General features: G+C 35.9%; 1 protein-coding gene across 1 annotated transcript in view; it reads right to left on the reverse strand.

Annotated features, from left to right (window-relative positions):
* NT5DC1 (5'-nucleotidase domain containing 1) overlaps window positions 1–19,963 on the reverse strand; it is a 54,675-nt gene that overhangs the window by 23,832 nt on the left and 10,880 nt on the right. Inside the window, exons 2-3 of the mRNA XM_010707531.1 lie at window positions 7,675–7,856; window positions 1,837–1,934 (exon numbers count right to left, since the gene is read on the reverse strand). Of these exons, the coding sequence (XP_010705833.1) occupies window positions 1,837–1,934; window positions 7,675–7,856 (280 nt within the window). The remainder of the gene's footprint in view (window positions 1–1,836; window positions 1,935–7,674; window positions 7,857–19,963) is intronic.

Raw genomic sequence — 19,963 nt, forward strand, 5'->3', positions numbered from 1 at the left:
TTAAAAACACATTCCATATTTTTTGCCTTAAGTACACTTATAACATTTGACCTTGTAATAGATGGGCAAATCAAAGGGGTGAAATTATCAGTGCCTGCCCTGAAGCTGTATGTTTATTGTGAGGAACACAAAAGGAGGGCAGCAAAAGATACATTACAAAAGTGTATTATTATTTTGGACATTTTCTCACATAATTATTCACTAAACTTCACATAGTCTTAAACAAGCATTCTGCTGTTTTAAACCATGTCTCTAACAGCTTGTTGTAAAGTATAATTCTTTGCTTTTAATGCTCAGGTTCATTTTTCAGAAAAAGGCCATTTACTGTCCATAAAATACAAAGTTATTAAAAATAAGTCCACTCACAGCTTATTATTTATCCGATGGCTTTATATATCTTTGTGCCACTTATTTATTTGTACAGTAAGACATTTTAATGAGTGACCAACCCTCACTTGAGCAACTTTGCAATGCCAGAAGATAGTGAATGAAAACTAGTGAGTCAGCAAGAGGGTTCCAGGGGATGCTACTTCTGTCTGAATGCAGGAGAAAGAAATAGCTTCATGAAAATTGGTGCTTACAATCACATAATATGATTTAGTTAATTCTACACAATATTTCTCAAAGGAGACAGTAATGTAAAGTCTTTTTCCTCTCTTCTGACCTTGTTGCAAAGAAAAATTTTTGCCTGTCTATTGAATTTACTGAAACTAACCGAAAGGTTCAAATGTTGCTAGCTGGATTACCAACAGGGACACAGCAGGATTTCCCTAGGAAATGAGGCTAATAAGATTGTTTAAAATATCCAAAGTGGATTATATCTTATTTTCAGTTTGCATTATATGAAGTTAAATAAAATGTTTACAGAAATGAGCCTTTTTTACCCTTTATATTTTTCTTATTTTCCCCATTCCATAGTTATAGTTCTCTAAGTATATTTTTTCTAGAATTATCAACTTGCAATTTCCTAGTTGTATTAAACCTTAAAGATTTCATTTAACATTTTTATTACTAACTTTCCTATATGGATAGAAGAAACATTAAAATGCAGTTTTAACATATATTTCTACTGCTAGTTTTAGTTTTACCATAAAAGTTCCACAGCCAGTTATTCTTTTGGTCTGCAAAAGCTGATTTTCCTGTCATAAAATGCTAAAATAGAGTTCAATGTATGCTAATATATTCTATTTTGGATACAAAAGTTAATTTTTAAGCAGCTTTTAATCATGTTTAAGAGAATATGGAAAAATTAACTGGCTTCAGCCATGTTTCTATTCTTACTTTTTTTTACAACCTTAATTACCTAATGGTTCTTAATTAGGTTGTCAAAAATGCTAAGTGTTTCAGAATGTTTTGACTGAATTGAGTACAGTGGCACTTCCATTTGCCTACTCTGTTGTGATTTAACTAAAGTAAACACATTTAATACTGTCAGATTTCCCTCCCAAATAATTTCCTCTAATCTTGCAATTTTATTTGTACCATTCTTAAATCTTTAAATTTTTCTGTTATGTTTTTTTAACCATATCAGCTCAGCAAAGAATAAGATTCTTAGTGTTTTATTAATGATGCAATATCTGAGCATCAATACCATTTTTAATTACTGTCACAGATTTGTCTTTTCTCACTCTAAATCTTAATTTCTCAGTGCTCCTCAGTCTTAACAGAATTTTTTACTAATATCTTTAGAAGAGACTTGTGTAGAATCCATTTTATTTCTTACAGCTAAATTTTCAAAATATGTTGTTCAGACTATTAGTTTGGTTCAGTCCTCTCATATTTTTTTCTTTTTAACAGATGTAAGAAGATGAGAAGGAAGCCATGACTGCAACTTACCAAGAGTTCGGAAAGGTCTTTGGTTTGGAGTATGGGAGAAAAAGCCAGGTTTCAAAGCATTTGTGATCACAACATCAAAATACTCTTCAAAATCATTTCTGGAAAGCAAAGGAAATTAAATTCAGTAAGGTGTTCATACTTCAGGACAACACTTCACTAAAGCATCCTCTTCTGTTGTGGGTTTTTTTTTTTTTTTTCCTGTATAGAAAACTGTGATTGAGGTGTTTTTTTTAAACAGCAGGAATATGTGAAGTCAAGTGATTTTCTTACAAATGGAATTTCTTAGAAATTATTTTTCTAAATCTGGATTTAGGGGTTCCATATACTCAGAAACATACTAACTGTACAATTTATGTCTTCTCTTTCTATTTCCAAAAGTGTCCTACAGTTTTCTAACCACTGGCTTTTGAATATGAGAGGGAAAAACAATTTTTAAATTTTAAGTAGTCAATTATAGTAGCAATAGCATTTAGACTGAAACTTTCTTGGTTCTCTTTTGTGGACCTCTGAATTAATGAGACTGTAGCAACCAGAGCTAATTATTGCAGGAATAGACTGGAAAAGTGTGCTGGGCCATGGGTGATATGGCCCCAGCCCCTCACATCTAGCATTTTTTGCGTGGAGTGTTAACTCCAACATGGCTTCCAACTTCTATTCACAGAGCAAACCATGCCTTCTTGTTGATTTACATTATTAAAATATCCCCCAGGGGAAACTGTGAAGACTTGAAGTTTCTGAAGTCTAATGCTTATGCTAATTTTGCACAGACAGCTGATAAAAGCTCCATATCTCAATTCTGAGGTTCAGCGAAGCTACCAGTGGCCAAAGACCATCACTAGTGTCCTGTTGTGAAGAAGGGGACAAACTTTACCTTTTTCTGCCTTCTTTCTTCTCTTTGCCTTAGTCTGGGGAGATAGTGAGGAGAAGCTAAAGCTCACAGCCCTCACAGAAAAATTCAGGGCTGATACAACAGGTTTACCAAGGACACATCTTTAAGGCCAGGTTGTATGGGGCCCTGGGCAATCTGATCTAGTTCTTGATGTAGAGGCTGGCACCCTGCCTGTAGCAGAGGAACTGGAACTTGATGAACCTTGAGGTCCCTTCCAACCCAAGCCATTCTATGATTCTGTGATACCACATACAGCATATTTGATCTGGTTTATCTGTACCTGTCATAAAGCTTCATTGCTCATTCAGAACTCAAGAGCCTTCTACATAACAGCCTTCAAAAGAAATCATATAGTTCTGAGAATATAAGTGCAGCAAAGTCTGATTTTATATAGCTTTATGTAACATACTCAGTTTCTCTGATTATTTTATAAGCAGTGGACATGTGCTACAGCCTTTACTTCATTAGCGGCATTGTAAGGTACCTGTGGTGTTTCTCAGATACCTGTTTTGCAAAGTTCATAACTTAGAGGCCTCTGAGATCCTTGTGTCATATTTAGTTGAAGCAGCGAGTAGATCCAAGAGTTGTGAATGTTTTGACAAGCAAACAAGCAGAGCCTGATCACATGCACTTCATTTGTTTAGGAAAACAGACTGAAGAAGAAAACAATTCTAGCAGTTAAACCATATGGAACACAGACAAAATAGTATTTTTTCCCCTATTTATCCTGTATAGAGTATACAGACTGAATACATATGCATATGTATTTGTTTTCTGCTCTTGAGACTATACATGCCTTATAAAACCTTACTAGCTTCTAGAATTGGAAGTAACAGAAGACTAAATATACTTAAATGAAAATGTCCATATTGTTGGTATCTATTCTATATGTATATGCTGGCTTAACAAGTACCTAGGATGACTCTGCAGTTAATAGGTCTAATTAACCCAGCTAGTGAAGGCTGATTTCATATACCATTTTGTCAGCTGAACCTCTTCTTCAGACTCTACTGCTCTGACTAAATCCCCACTTCACATGTGGCTCATAAAGACCAATAAATATGATTCTCAATCTCCCAGCTGAATCCCATCATGAAATTCAAAATTTTCAAAGTTCATAAGGTCTATCAAAACACTGATTGATATCTGAACTGTCAAAAACCCATCAATTCAATTAGGTTCGAACATTTCAGCACAGTATATATGGAACTCACTTATGTGAAGGTGCTAAAAAAAAAAAAAATAGAGACCTGTACACAAGCCAGTAGTATTACAAAGCCAATATGAAAAAAATAGGCAACCTGGGGGAACCTTCATGCCACCTAGCATACCATGAGATGAACTCCTGGAGGTGCCAGTTATTCCTACTGTAGGAAGGTTCTTCTTTATTTTAAGGATTCTCTTTGACCTCACTTATTACATCATCCAGCTCATAGCTACAGCAAGAAATAATAACAATTAAGGCTACCTACATGTTCTGAAATTACTAAAACATAAAATTAGACAAGTATTGCTTACAGTGATTATTTTTTATTATTAGAAAATGAAAACATTCCCCATCTATGACACGCACTTCATTTTAGTAGGAATGTTTCTTTGCTTGGGTGACTGTATTATGTATAAGATCTGAAGAATTACAGATATTCTTGTAAGAACATAGAAGTTACAGATGCCCGAGATAAATAGAGGCACTAAAATACTATAAAAAAAGAATAATAAAAGAAGCTTACTGGAAGAAAACTAGCTAACTGTGCCGTTTTCAAATAACCTACAATTTTCCGGGAGACTGAGATAACATAAATAAAAATATGAATGCGCTCTCTGTGAGGTTATCTTCAAATTTTTATTTTGTGTTCCAGATTACATTCCAGCCTTAAAATCAAATGCCTTTAATTTTCCTTTCTCAAGGAAAGAACTTCCTTAAGACATAGTATTAGCTTGTTTTATTCAACTTGTGACCATATGTAAACCTTTTTAAGATAAATAGTACAAAGTTATTTGGACGACTCCAGAAGTTGAATAAAAAGACATCCATCATCAGGTCTTAGGTGATAAGTATCAATAAAGGTAAGCTTCTTGTATTGACATCCAGTGCAAATAATGTTTTCATGGGTAAGGTAAGCTTGAACTTTATTTTGAAAGTGAACACTTCAGGAACATGACACATGTGTGGGAACAATAACTTATTCTTTATGTAAAAAATTCAAAACACAGTGAACAGTCTTTCACAAGATGCAGGTAACTTTATCTTGATTTGTTGAAGAAGATGTGAGGTGTTATCTATGACCTTTTTAGAATCACTGAAAATTTCATTTGCAAAGCTACTTATTTTATGAGCACCTAGACGTGCTTTTACATAACTACATAATATTCATTATAAAATTTGTTCCAGTTATTGCTTGTGCTTGGTATGGGGGTCTGTGGTTACAGTGAATGGTGAGGACAAAGAGTAGGACTTATCTCACCTAACCATAGCCATCTATAAGTTGCATGCTGAATTCACTGACAGCGATCTATACCACAGGCAGAGTGAAAAAAAATAATATCCACGTGCTAAGACAATTCATCCCACTTACTTCAGACATTATTTTATGGTACAGAACGAATTGCCAAGGATGATGCCCAGAATTTTCTCTCCAGTAATCACAAAGGGAATCAAAACAACCAGCTTCAAAAATTTCTAGTTTATAAGTAGTTAACACTGATGAAAAGGTGAATTGATACTCACCTGTGGTGACTACATGATGACAGACTTGCATTTAGGTGTGCTCCTAACAACATTTAAACATTCAACTAAGTTGACCAACATTTTATTTGTAAGTAAGCCTCAAAAGTCACACAATGACACTGCTACTTGTAAATGAACTTCCACTTGTTTCAATAGGCTTATACAGTGATCCCAGTGGTATGTGTGTGATCTGGCTAGGAAACAAGTTCACATTTTATTTCAAAACCTGATTTCTCTTACACTTCCTCTCTCTTTACCTTGAGCTTGTCCTTAGACTGAAAGCCATCAGGTGAAAGCAATTGGGATATTTTGCTCTTTAAATAATAAATCATACACTTAAGAATGTATTTCTCACTGCTGATTTTAAGTGGACAGCAATTTCTTTGCAAAAGGGGAACTTTTTCAAGAAACTGCAAATAAGTTAAAAATAACATCCTTATCTTGGAACTGTTAAGAGGTTAAAACTTCAAACATCTCCACTTCTCTTTTTTTTTAATGTAATATTAATTAACTGAAAAGAAATATTAAAAAAAGGAAAATGAAGCAATTCACAAGGGTTGATGTAAAAAAATAAAATGCAGCTAACCTGGCAAAATTAAGGTTAAGAAAACAGATAACATATATGAACCTAGACTGTATTCTAGTGGTACAAAAAGCAGCTAGAGAAAGTAGAAATTCATCATTTGATACAGGATGCACGGAGTAAATAAAAGAGTGTTTAGAATTACAAAAAAAAAATACTTCAGTAAGGTCAGTAAGGTCTAATGGACGGTGAAGTACTTATTACTCCAGAACATGTCTTTGAAGCCAGTTTTGATCAATCACTGGAAAAGATGATTTTAGAATATCATATACTCATGAGAAAAAAGACAAAGTGATCCAGTCTTCTTCTAGCAGAGTATCTCTTCTGTCTTTTGAGAGGCAGCCAATCTTTTCTATTGCCTTTCAAGCAGGATGTCTGCTGCTGCCTTCAGAGCACTGGAACAGACTACCCAGAGAGTTTGTAGAGTCTCTTTCTCTGGAGATATTAAAAATCTGCCTGGATGCCTTCCTGTCTAACCTACTGTAGAGAATCTGCTTTAGTGGGGAGGGGGTTGGTCTGGATGATTTCCAGAGGTTCCTTCCAACCCCTATGATTCTGTGAAAACTGCTGAAACATAATTCACCAAGGAAAAAACCAAAATCATTATATGTAGTTAATGATTTTAGTTTTATATCAAATTTTCATTCATAAAACCACTAGACAGTTCTACATTAAAAAGTTAATTCACAGACAACTTACTCGATAGGAGAATTTTTTCTTGCAAGGAGGTAAGTTTACCCCATCAGATGACAATATACAATATTCATACAAGGCAGCGAGAACTGGCACAGCTGATGCTTCATGTAGCCCATAGAGAACAACAGATAAGTGATACTGGTGGGACTGGTTTGGGGAGGTTGCTCTGGTTTCCAGTCTTTTTTTTTTTTTCTTAAACTGTGCTGCTGTACTCACTTTGCTGCTTCCTTGCATATCCAGATAGTCAAGGTTGGCTCACATTGCACTACTTTTGTTTCTTCAATTCACTAGTTTCACCATGTTCACCCGCCTAACCACAAGCGTCACTGATTAATTCCTTTCTGGAGTTGTAAGTTCTGCTTCATTTCACTGAATGTGACTTGACCAGTTGTGTTAGAAAAAATACAAGTAAAAAATAGCTGTTGTCAGCAGCTGCAAATCTCAACCGACTGCCAAGTGCAATCAACTACCCGTTTTATCTTTTCTGCTGTGATCTGCAAATGCACATTCCTCATGCACAACCATGTTGTGGAAGCTATTATGAGGAAGAAGTATTTGTAAGTTTTTCCGTGCAAATTTAATGCAAAAAAGAGAAATATAACTACTGCTTGCACTTATGATGAGAGAGGCTCAGGTAACCTTGTAAAAATACATGTATTCAGATGTTGCCTTCCATTAGGTGTTGGCCTGAAGATATTTCTTTATGTCTTCGTGATGGCCAGAAAAGATGTAGGATATTTATGCTGTGGGTCAGATGAAGCTCACAAGCTAACAGATGAACTACTTTGTCTTGAGTACCTTGGTACTAGAGATAGACCTACCAGAAGCTTAAGATCCAAATAATTTATAACAAGTAAATGGAGAAAAATTAACCTTCCTGTAGCTCAGGCTTATTTCCATCTGGCATCTGGAAATACAATTTGAAATGGACACTGCACTTACCCAAGAATATATTCACACAGGAGCCTGCAATAGTCACTGTGAGAACTGGTAATTAGTAGCAGAATCTTCCCAGCACTCTTCAGTTGTTTCAGCCACTTTTTTACAGAACTGGGACATCTTTGTAAGTATTTTTCTGGATGATTTTTCACTTCTGGGAAATATGTCCCACAGTCCTCTAAAAATTAAAACAAAATAATATATTAGCCAACCCTAGTCACAAACCACTTAATCTGCACAACAAATATCCTTTCATGTGCAAACAATAGAATTTTAAAAAGGCAAAACAAAGTTTAAAGATTTCCCTGGGTTGTAACTCAATATAAACAAAAAACAATGAAGCCAAAAGGATGCGTTGTAGCAGAAATAAGTTTGTAAAACTCTCTATTATAGAATTTTCAGTTACTGTATTCGATGCTTTTTTACTCATGAGAGTAAATAATGCTTATGTTACAGGTTCCTATGTTACTAATTCCAGAACGGAATTAATCAGTCTTACACAACAAATAATGACTTCCATTGCCATTGCTCAAATTTTGGATACTGTTTGTGATTTAAAAATGGAGTTTAATATTCAGAAAATTGTAAGAGCATGAAATTCTCAAGAATGTTGTTCAGTTACTTCTTATGTCTTATATTAGTACTGTCTGATGAGTAATGCTCATGTTAATATTTCTGCTGTTTCACAACTAGCATTTTATGTGTGAAGAGCTGATCAGCTAAGGTGGCAAAGCTCACAGGTATGTGGAATACTAGGAACAGATACAAAGAGAAGAAAACCAACCAAAGTTCCAACATCAATAATGCTATTTTTTTTTTTTCTGAATACTGCAGCAACAAAATTTTGTAAACACACTTGAAATGCAAGATTTTAAGAAGTATAGAATTACATAAAGTTAGCAATAAAAGTCTATTCATAAATATCATATCAAACAAATAAGATATACCTTGGTATAACCCATAACCACTGTTCCAAGGCAGCAACATAATATGGAAGTTAACATTTTTGTATCATCTCTATGACTTAAGCTTACATATTTCCTCACTGATCAAACTCTGTATCTGAAAATGTCAAGCTAGTTAAAGGTCTAAAAGGAAATAGCAATGCATAAACAGAAACAACACCAAGTGTTTGGTTTTCTGTGTGTGTTATAGTATTATGAACATTGCCAACATAGATTATTTTTCTTCCAGCATTTGTTCTATATGCAACTGTCTGTGGTCAACTTTGCTGAATGATTTAATAAATCCCAGACATTACTTAGCTTTTTGGTATGCGAATAATGCTATTTTCAAGTAAGAAAAAATAAGTTTTAAACCACTTGAACTTTAGCTATTTAATGAAAGAGAGAACATGTACAGTTGAAACAGCAGTATCAAAGAAAGACTGAAAGATACATACTGGGTGCTAAACATAATACCATTTTGTGAGTTAACATATTCAAGCATCTACAGATGGTAGAAAAGTCTCCCATAAGGAGTTCCAAATTAAATGTCATCACTGCAGCTAGACAAGAGACAAAAATCTTATTCTGTACTGTAACATGACAGATACCTGTCCAAAAGCTACAGAGTGGACTGCTACATCTCAGGAAAACCCCTTAAACAAAACCTATCAGCTTCTAACCAAGTCATTATTTTACTCCATAGTATTTAGGTCAAGACATGTAACAGCCTTCACCAGAGGAATATAAGCATGTTCCTGCAGCTAGCTCAATGGGATACCACAATGTTTGTCTTGAGAGCTAGCCAAGAGCATTGGCTTTTTTGATTAAACAAAGCAGATCTACCAGGGAAGGTTTCCTGTGGAAAATGTTTTTACCCCCTTTCCTGGAACATGAATACTGTTTGGGATCAGCAATAAAGTTTTTAGTAGCAGAAGATGCTTTCCTCTTCAGAATAGCTGTATTTCATGAACTATGCTATGACAAGTTTTTTTTCTTTCCTTCCCTCCCCTCCCCCCCCAGAAAATGCATATTACACATGAACAAATAAAGACACAAGCAAAGCAGTTTTCACACTAGCTCCCACAGGTTCAAATAATCAAAGAAAGATGGCAAAGTTCATTTAAATATCCAGTGATTTTTTTATTTTTTACCCTGAGGGAAGAAGGTAAAAACATATGAACTTCACTGCTGGACATACTTTGTTGTCTGTTTTCCCTACCAAATGTCTCCCACTCTCATTCTTTGATGTGTAACCAACGTAAGGCCTTAAAGTAAATTTAAACATCACTGTTCTCTTTCCCCGTAGACTGCGAAGTCTGAGCTGCATAATAAATCTGTGATACCTCATCTTTTAGTTTCATATTAAATGGAAAAGGTCAAGAAGACTGGATTCAACATACGAGCTGAAAGAGTCTTATTTTACTTTTCTGCCCAGACCCTTAAGCCCAATTGTTAATTGCAGGCAGGCAATAAATCAATTCTCAACACTGGGATCTGGAATTTGCCTCTGGGCTGCTTGCTGTTATCAGGCAGTGATACCTTGGAATAACCCTCATTAACACACACTGTACTGTAATTAGGCAAACATGGCTTAGAAAAGGTAGAATTTAACCTTATTCCTAAGGTAGTATTGAATCTGGTGAAAACACATTCCTTGAATATATACTCATAATAGAGAAGTCTAATCACCAAAGCTTGCAATACTTTATTGAAATCCAGGTAAAACAAAAGCTGAAAAACTTGTTCATTATCCCAGGCCAAGGGCAAGTGCTGAGGAAGACAGCAGAGCCAGAGACACTTTGCTGGCAGAGTTGAGAAAATTTGATTATGTGGTGAAGAAATTAGCATCATGTTAAGCCTTCACAATCAAACGAAGTGATTTGATGGTGAGAAATGAAGCATTTTTTTTTTCCAAGTATTTCTTATCGCTATACCACACACCATACTTTATTTTTCTTTAGAAAACCTTAAAAGCATAAAAATTATAACTCTGTTGAACAAAGAGTCAGTAAGCAATCAGAAAATAATTAATTTTATTGGTGCTAACACAGGAGAGGAGAAAGTAAGCTAATTATAGTAAATGGTTTTCTGCTACTGTCATGCAACTCTCTTCCTGAAAAGAGGAAAATTAATTACTAGACAAGCACCGTTCTTGAGAAGTGATGTTAGCCTGCAGTAACTCTTGCAGAGCATCCAAGTTTCAAAATTCTCTTAAAAATGGAACTATGAACATCCTGTAGAGAATCTTTGGTCCTCAAATTCACTATCATAATGGAAGACTAATGGTGACCACCAGATCTACAACTGACCTCTTGCTACCTGCACATGGTCTAAAATAAATTTTATCCATTTTATAGATATCATTGAACATGTGGCTGTATGGATACTGACATGTATTAATACGCATGCAAAAATTACTGAAAAAGAAACAACTTTTGCCTCAAATGTCTCTATATAGTTAGCAGATTTGTATCCATGCAAAAGCCCATGCTAATAACCACACTTTGACAGTGTAAATACTTTCTCAAAATATAAAAAAAAAAAAGTGGAATCAAGAGGACTGTAATTTTCAACTTAACAATCAACATATTTACCCTCCTATGACTTAATAAAAGAACTTATTCCAATGATATGGAGTAGGAAGCAAACCTCTGGAGACTGTATGCACAACTTTGTAACTTATTGCTGCTGCTCTGCAATGCAAGGAAACAAATGCTGTTCTTCAACTTCCATTCTTGTTTCTAAACAGCTTCGTGAATTCTCAGGAATACAGCCTAGGATAATGCATTGGCAATTAACCTCTGCAGGATTTTATAATCATCTTCCAAGTACACTTTCAAAAATAGTAATTGTCTTCTCAGTTCATTAAGTATCTTTTCAGAAAATATGTTTTCAAGCGGAAGACAGAAATATAACAAATTAAAAGGTTGTCTAGAACTGCCACATAATAAAATGCTGCCAGAAACTGCTTCAGACCCTCTTATCAGATCTACTTAATGTCAAGTTTTCTAAGTAACATAATTTCCTCTATGTACATTATCAAAAGTTCCTTTAGCATCTAGTTTGGGGTTTGTTTTTCTTGTCTAATCTGATCTTGATGATTGATCAAGATGTCCTTTGCAATTCTTGCCATGTTAGTTAACTGCTTGTAATACAGCTGTTATAATAAGCATGACAGGAATTCTATATATCCAGAATGTGAAATCCTCAGACCAAACTCAGAAAGATCAGTGCTTGTAGGGACCAGCAGAAGTCCTTAAGCACAGACAACAATCCAGGCTTCAATTCAATCACCCTCCCCTAATACAATCACAAAGTTATGATATTCAAATATACTATTTGATGTTACAATACAATACATTAAATGTGGGGAAACACAGCTCTTACTTTCTCTTGTGCTCTTCAGTATAGCACTTCTCTTTGGCAGGGTCAGTTTACACCCCACTAGATTCCTTTGGGCTCAAAGACTGTAATCCGCATTGCTGGGACAATGTAGTTTTCATCTCTTAACTGTCATTTGGGTTATTAAAAAACAAATGTTGAGGAGGTACATTTCTGGCAAGGTTTCATTCCAGAAATGAAACACAGAAATATAGTACATTTTTCAAGATCGTTACTAATTCTAAGGGGCAGCCACTTGACTGAATATAAAAGAATTTAACCACTATTTATATGGTTTAGCTAAGTAGAGAGGTATGAGACTGAAAAAATCCTTACTATTCAGCCAAGAAAAATAAACTTTCAGCTGCCAATTTGTAGCTTGTTTTAGTGGCTTTATAACTAATCATTCTTACAAAGGCAGTAGTATTTGGTATGCAACTTTACTCTGCTTTAAATTCAAAGGCAACTTGATAGCTTAGCTATCAATACCAATTGCTAGATTCTCTGCAATCTGAAGTGAGGAAGGGTTTATACCTCTTTCCTAATTTTAGTCTGAACGTAGGCTTGTACGTAACAGTCATTTATTTGATAAACAGAAAGAAGTTGAAGTCAAGTCTTACTATATATAAACGATGAGGCAGACAACTATGTTCATTGTATACTGCTTTCCACTATATTGTGTATAGTGCTTTTCCAGCATCTTATGGCACCTCAGGATTTCAGAGTGAACACAAAGACAATTCTTTCACTATTGATGTTGGCTTCTTTTCTTGTCTAAAGATTTCCAACATTTAAGATGAACATTCAACATATATAAGAAAACTACCTTCATTACAAAATAATTTGCAAGATAGTTTACTTTCCTGCTAATGAAAGCAAGTACAGGAGAAAGAGGAGCTTGCTGAATTTGCATTAGCCAAGTCATCTTTATCTCCTTTCCTTTAAGATGGAGGAGAAGGAATAGCAGAAGCAGGATGAGAGGCAGAGAGAAGGAAACGTTTGCATAAAGTAAGATAAGAAGAGTTAAGTGCAAAGCAGGGATGATGGGGTAAAATGTTACATTCTGGAGGCTTGGCTTCAGGCAGGTATCAGGAACAGAGAACAGCAGGAAGCAATAAATCATCCTTCTCTTTCCCCCAGAAGACAGAGATGTTTAAAAACAGAGGGAAAGGATGCAAGTTCAGCAAGACAGGTGGTTATAAAGAAAATGGCATAAGAGCAAAGAAGACAAAATATTCTGTATTTTTTATGTTTTCTGCAATTGTCTCAATTCCTTAGCTGAGACTGTGCAGTTCCTTAACAGACCAAAGGTTTAAACACCGTGGCCTAGGAAAAAATACTAGCTATTTACACTTCTTAGTTAACTGGAAGCAGACATAAAAAGAGCATATTGAGTTTGGAGGTAATGGAATTATTACAATACCAAATCTGTTTTTCAAATGAGGAAAAAAAAGAGAAGAAATGTTTCAAGGACAGAAGGGAAAAAGGAATATGTCTAGGCTGACCATCAGAGACCACAGATTCCAAATGACACCCAGGCAGGTCACACAGAATGAACTTGAAGTATGATAAACTTCTGCTTGTCAAAGCTAAGACCTGTATGCCTGGATATATGAGTAGCTGCCAAAAAAAAAAAGTAGCATCTTTCAAATGACTCTTGAATGAGGGAAGAAAGAAAGGGGAAAAAAAAAAAGACAGACTACAGAGAATCTAGGAAAATGGAAAGAAAAACAAAAAGTAGACCAGGATGAAAAATGATAAGTTGTAGTTTATTAATAATATGTTTCCAAAAACTTCTATTGGCATATCACGTGAACTTAAGTTGAAAATTCTTCCTCTGATGTTCTCAGAAAAGTAATGATTTTTTTAAGATTGCGAAGTCTATTCTTAGTATGCAACACTTCAGTTTTGAAGAAATCACATAGAAATACAAGATAGTCTGATCATCTGATCCTTCGTGTGCCTCTTATCTGTGTAGCTGCAAAAGCAAATGTTCACAGCTCACATAATATTAATTTTCTCAATATTTTTAGCAACACTCAGCTCTAGTCAGGCAGAAATAGAATTGTAATAAATAAAATGTGTTATTTGCTAAAATAAACTATTTTCCAGTGGTGACAAGTGTGTATGTGATTGATTAATTTTGAGGGGGTGACTATAAGGTAGGAATCTGTGGTAGGCTAGAGAAAATACAACTATTGGGATTAATAGTGACTGCAGAGCTATATAAATATTTAATATATTGAGCAAAACACTTCAGTAGAACTCACACAAAACATCATCTCTTCAAATATTTCATGGTTACTTCCTCTTCTACTTTTTTCTACTCCTATGGCCTATGAAAGCTTACTGCAAAAATTTAAATGCTCTGGGATCTGAAGATAGGTTTCAAACTAAAAGAAGGCTGAATATCTAGAAATTCTCTGAAGGAAGCCAAGAGCAGCTGTTGTTACTCTTGGGCTGATAGAAATGCTGGTACATATTTGATGCCTTTCAGACCATATCTTGGGTCAACTCACACACTGTTAAATACATTTCCCTAGTAAAAAAAGAAACAACAATTTAGGACAGAAGGAAGAAATTGTTTTGTTCAGACAAGTGCAGGAGAATACAGAGAAGCTGGGAAATGAACGCTGCTGTGGTCAGAAAGAAATGCTGGCACCTAATTTGACAGAAAGTCAAATACAGAGTACAGTTTTTACTTATACAGCTGATGAGGCTCACTTGAGTGCACTGGCTTGGCTGAAACATGCTGCTACACCTGATGTTGAAGTGAAATGCGTAATAAAGAAATAAAGTACACATCATATATATTTTAATAATAAAAGCACAATTTGCTGACAAATCTAAATGAACTAGAAGTCCTACTCAGCAGTCCTGGTCTACCAACAGGACATTACAGGTTACTCTTTTCTGTAAATCTCAAACGAAAAAGGCTCCAAAGAGTAACAGACAGGTACTATAGGAACTTCTTACAGTAAGAATGGCGTTAAATTTCTGATGAGTATCTTTACTGGAAGTACTAGCAGTTTACTGGAAGCAATAGTAGTTTATAGTTGCTAAGAAACTTGCACAGCAGCAGGAAGAAAAGCCTACTTCCGTAGTAACTGTTTACCACACAAACAGTTAATCCATATGCTACTGAAGAGAGAGACCAGCTTCCCTGACTGAAAACTCCTCCCTTCAGGCGTTATTTCTCAGTTCCACTATGCAGCTGATGCCATCTAGCGACAGGGGATACCGCCCACCAGGAACTCGCCGGGCCAGGGGTGTAGGAGGGCTGCTGGCTGAGTTCCATCTCTCCTAGACATAAAGCAGCCCCTCTGCTGCCAAAATGACCAAGACAGGGGCAACGATCCACAACCAGCAACCTCCAGAAGCCACAGCACATGTGTGCAGAAGGCTCAGCTCCTGGCCATCTGGAAGAGACTGGATGATTTGTCAGCTTAAAGATAAAGCTCAACAAAAAATAATGCCAGGCTTCAAGCACATAAAAAGCTGCTCAGAGAAGTAAAAAAAGAAAGAGGACATAATGTCCCACGAGACCAAAGTCAATGAGTCAAGAAGCATTGAGCTTATGCCTCCAAAAGCAAGATAAGAAAATTTCTAATTTCAAGGGTATTGATGCACGGGAAAAGTTGCCTCAGAGGTTCTATGAGATTCATAAGTATCGGCCTTTAAAAAGAGTCTGGACAACTACCTGCCATGGAGAGAATATCTAACCCATCCCTCTAGCACTGGCGAGGCAAAAGCAAGAGAATTTCTATAGTTACTTAAAATAACGTGATTGTGTATTACAGATGCATTTGCAGCCTGTTTTCTATTTGTTCCTTAATGACTTCATAATCAACCCCCTCATCTATGGATAATGATGCCTAGGATTACATTAGAAACAAAGTTTGCTTGTAGATTGGTGAAGAGAATGCAAGAAGCAGCAATATAGCTTTTGACTTGTTGCTGTTAATAACATAGTTGTCATCAAACTGAACAATACACAAAATAAGGGGCCACATGATTATACCTAAATCACTGTTGAAAAGCCCAAGCCCATCTACAAGCATTTTGGAGGTTAGAGCCTAGGGGAGATCTGAATTTAAAAGTTAAGAAAAATCTTCCACGTGTTCCACCTGTGATCCTGCATTCTTTTTTCTCCTAGCTTTTTAGCATTATCTAAACAAGGGCCAAAAGATAAGAAGTAAACCTGTAAATATCACTTAATGTAAAATAGGTCCTGAGTGAACAGAGGCTAGTTCAAATTAATACCAAGTGTGAGCATGAGGAGGAAAATGGTTTCTGTAAGCAGAATTGTGAAAGAATCTTATTTTTATTTCCTAGGTTTCTCTAGGATTCCAGAGTGAGGACAATTCTATAAGCCCTTATAGAGGGGAAAAAAAGAAATACTCATGTGCACACAAATGGGCAGTCGCTTACTGTGCACAAGCCTATTTTGCAAGCCAGGCAGAAGCACTGTCTCTGCCTTGCTGGAACATGGTTCCAGTCTGCTGAATCCTGGTGCTGACATGATTTTGTTTTTGTGCTTTAATCTCACTTATCTGACCCTCGCCATTTCATATAGCAACAGAGACTCAAATTTTACAATACCTCTGCATACAAGCATCCTAACATTAAACCTGGAATTAATATTTGGTTCTGTATTTCAAGCTCATCCACTGGAAATTTCAGACCAAAATAACAATCTAAATCTGGCAAAAAAAGCAATCACATAAACTTGTGCCCTATAAGTGCCTGAAGAAGGATACTTGCTATATTTAATCTCTCCTTTTCTGTTATTTTGATTGGAAACAAATTGTTAATGCAAAATCATGCACTCCCATGGTCAAGCTCCACTGCCATATACTTGTAAGAAATATCTCAATTTTTATTCAGATTTCATTCCTATGAAGGAGCTGAAGAGATTCTAGCATGAGTAATTCAAGTTAATAGCAATCCAGCATGCAAACATCTAGAAACACATATTAAAGCAGCTACAATTGCAATTAGAATACTGAAATTCAAACTTCTGGAAGTTACATTTGGATGTGTGCTCAAAGGCACTCTGGCTTTAAGAGACATCTTGCAGGAAGCAGATGGTAACATGCTTGAGATATGCATCTGGACAGACATTTTTGTTATTTCTGGCCACGTACTACACTAGCAAGTGAGCACTCTTGGCTTTCTGGGGCCATATCCGTATGGATTTTTGCAACTAGTAGCAGGAAGACCTGGAAATGTAAAGCAACCTATATTCTTGATAAAAATGTGTAAGTTACTACAGAATTTCTCTACAGTACAGTTGAAATGCTACAGTAGTTTGCATTAACAGTAGTAGCAACTTCACAGAACTCTATCTCTCAAGTTTCTTTAAGTCATATAGTAACTACTTATCAATTGAAAAATCCATGTCTTTATTCACTTCCCAAATAAATCTGCCTGTGGTTCATCTGCTACAACAGCATACAAAACAAGTTTCTTTGTTGGAAATGTTTCTCTCTTGCAAGCCAACAGTCCCAAACTGGTTTCATCTGCAATCTCAATTACAAAGGATGTGAACTAACATATGTTTTGAAAATATGCCTATTAATTGGAGAGCTTTAAAAGCATCAAGAAATTATACTGTCCCCAGACCAGTAAACTACAGCTGTTTGATCTCACCTTCAGTGCATGGTGACAATGCCTTAAAGCTCACCACTGCACTGCTATCACATGGGTGACTCACAATGCTCACTATAGCAGTGCCATACTGAACATCCTCCTGCTGTGCTCCTTGCAAGTGAACTGCAGAGGGAGCTACCATGGGCCTTCACCAACAGCCCCCTCCTGCTACACCCTCAGCAAAACACTTCCTTGGTGAGGAAAAAAACAAAAACAAAAAGCAAAAGGTAAGCCTCCAGTCCTTACTGGGCTGCAAGAAGAAAGTCCTGCTGCTCATATCCCATGGGCACAGGGCTTCATCTGTGTGACCCGCGATTTATGGAAGGGAAAGACTGTGGTAGCAATTTACATTTACAAATATGGCATGCTCAAAGCATTGGTAGACACATTTTCCACAGAGCAACAAGACTCTTCCCTTAATATTAGGAAGAAACCAGGTGCCACACAAACAGCTCTTGTTTTCCAGGGAGCCAGACCAAATACTAAGACCCCAAAAAACAGACAGGTAAGGAGAGCTTATTTCAGCTTCCGGATTTAAATCCCTGTTCATGCTGAAGGCAAAGATATGTGGACAGCAAAGTTTGCTTGCAGCTCTATACCTTCTCCAATAATGAGTTAGCATTTTTTTTAATTCTTCTTCACTTTTTTTTTTTTGACTGCCATTATATGAATATTACTGTCAAATACTTGTGCTTATATCACGTATTAAGGTCTTTCTTCTATTATCTCCTTTCTACTGAAAGATACGAACTAAGCATAGAAAAAAAATCACTACAGTGATAATGGGGTACAAAGTATAGCCCTCTTCTTTTATCATTCCAACACTTCAATGAGGATAAATCACAAATTATATCAGCACTAGCAGTTCTGTTGAAATCACTTTTTAAAATAAATTTTCCTACTGCATAAGAACTTGGAAAAAGGAAAAAGCAAAAAGAAGTAAGGTTTTGTTTTACCTTTAAAAGTGTGGAAATTTTCAAGCATCAGAAAACATTTGAGCATCAAATACATAACTCTGTCTAATAATACTAGATCAGCTATCCTTACATGTAGATCTTCCAGGAAATTAGCCCTATGTGCATTCACCGGTAAAGTCTGTTATATAGCAAAACCTGTCTGTGCACATTCCCCACGTGAGCATAAGATCTATTTGCACAGAGAGATAAATATACTTCTAAGGAAAATGTCATTATATCAATATAAATACAAGTTTATGGGCAATTAATAGACACGATCAGTATCTCGAAGAATTTGAATATTATTAGGTTTGAGTATATAACAATTTTACCAATCTTTAGAGAAACTACTATAAATTCTTATGCCCTCATGTAATTTCTAGATACTTAAGGCCTTTTCTTATGTAAAGTTTCCAAGAAAAAGTATTGTTACAGCTAACGGAAAAATGAATACAGAAAACAGAACCTTGGAGAGAAAAATATGTTTAGTAAGTTTTGTTGTAAATTAAGATAACTGTAACATAGAAGTGTTGCTGCAGAAAATTTCAAGTCCCTATAGGCAACAAAGAGTTACTATAATAAAAGGCATTGAAGGATACTCATATAAGAACATGAGAGACATTTAAGAACACTGCCATAAGATGGACAGCTTAGTGCAGACAGTCAGACCAAGAGATAAGAAGCGCATTTTGGAATGCCACAGGTATGTAAGCATATTGGAATAGGCTGCCCAATGATGTTGTGGATGCCCCATCCCTGGAGGTGTTCAAGGCCAGTTTGGATAGAGCCCTGGGTAGCCTGAACTACTGCCTAATCTAGCATTTGGCAACCCTGACTATGGCAGGGGGGTTGGAAATAGATGATCTTTGAGGTCCCATCTAATGCAAGCTATTCTATGATCCTATGTTAGAAAAATTACTTGGAGATCTTAAAGTCCTCTGGATATGGTCCTTGGGCAACCTGGTCTGGGTCCCCCTGCTTGAGCAGGAGTTGGACCAGATACTCTCTAAAAGGTCCCTTCTAGTCTCAGCCATTCCATGATTCTGTGGAAAGCATAGAGTAAAGTTGTATGGGTCTTCAGTAGTATGAAGTATTCAATTATCAAAGTTGGGTGCGTAAATTGTGATCATGCAATTGCTCATAAATGTGTGATCTGTGATATCATTTCTTATAGAAATGTATTTTTTAACATACAGGCGTACACTTGCATTTTCCTGTACTGAAAAGGTATAAAAAGACGTATAAAATTGTCTTTGGATTTCTGTTTTTGCCTTCATACTCTTCCCATGGTTACACAGCCACATTATACATGATGGCAAAAGGTGATGTGGTTGTGTTTTTTTTTTCCTCTGAAAA

The sequence above is a fragment of the Meleagris gallopavo genome, chromosome 2 (assembly GCF_000146605.3).
Source record: "Meleagris gallopavo isolate NT-WF06-2002-E0010 breed Aviagen turkey brand Nicholas breeding stock chromosome 2, Turkey_5.1, whole genome shotgun sequence".
Classification (NCBI taxonomy): Eukaryota; Metazoa; Chordata; class Aves; order Galliformes; family Phasianidae; genus Meleagris; species Meleagris gallopavo.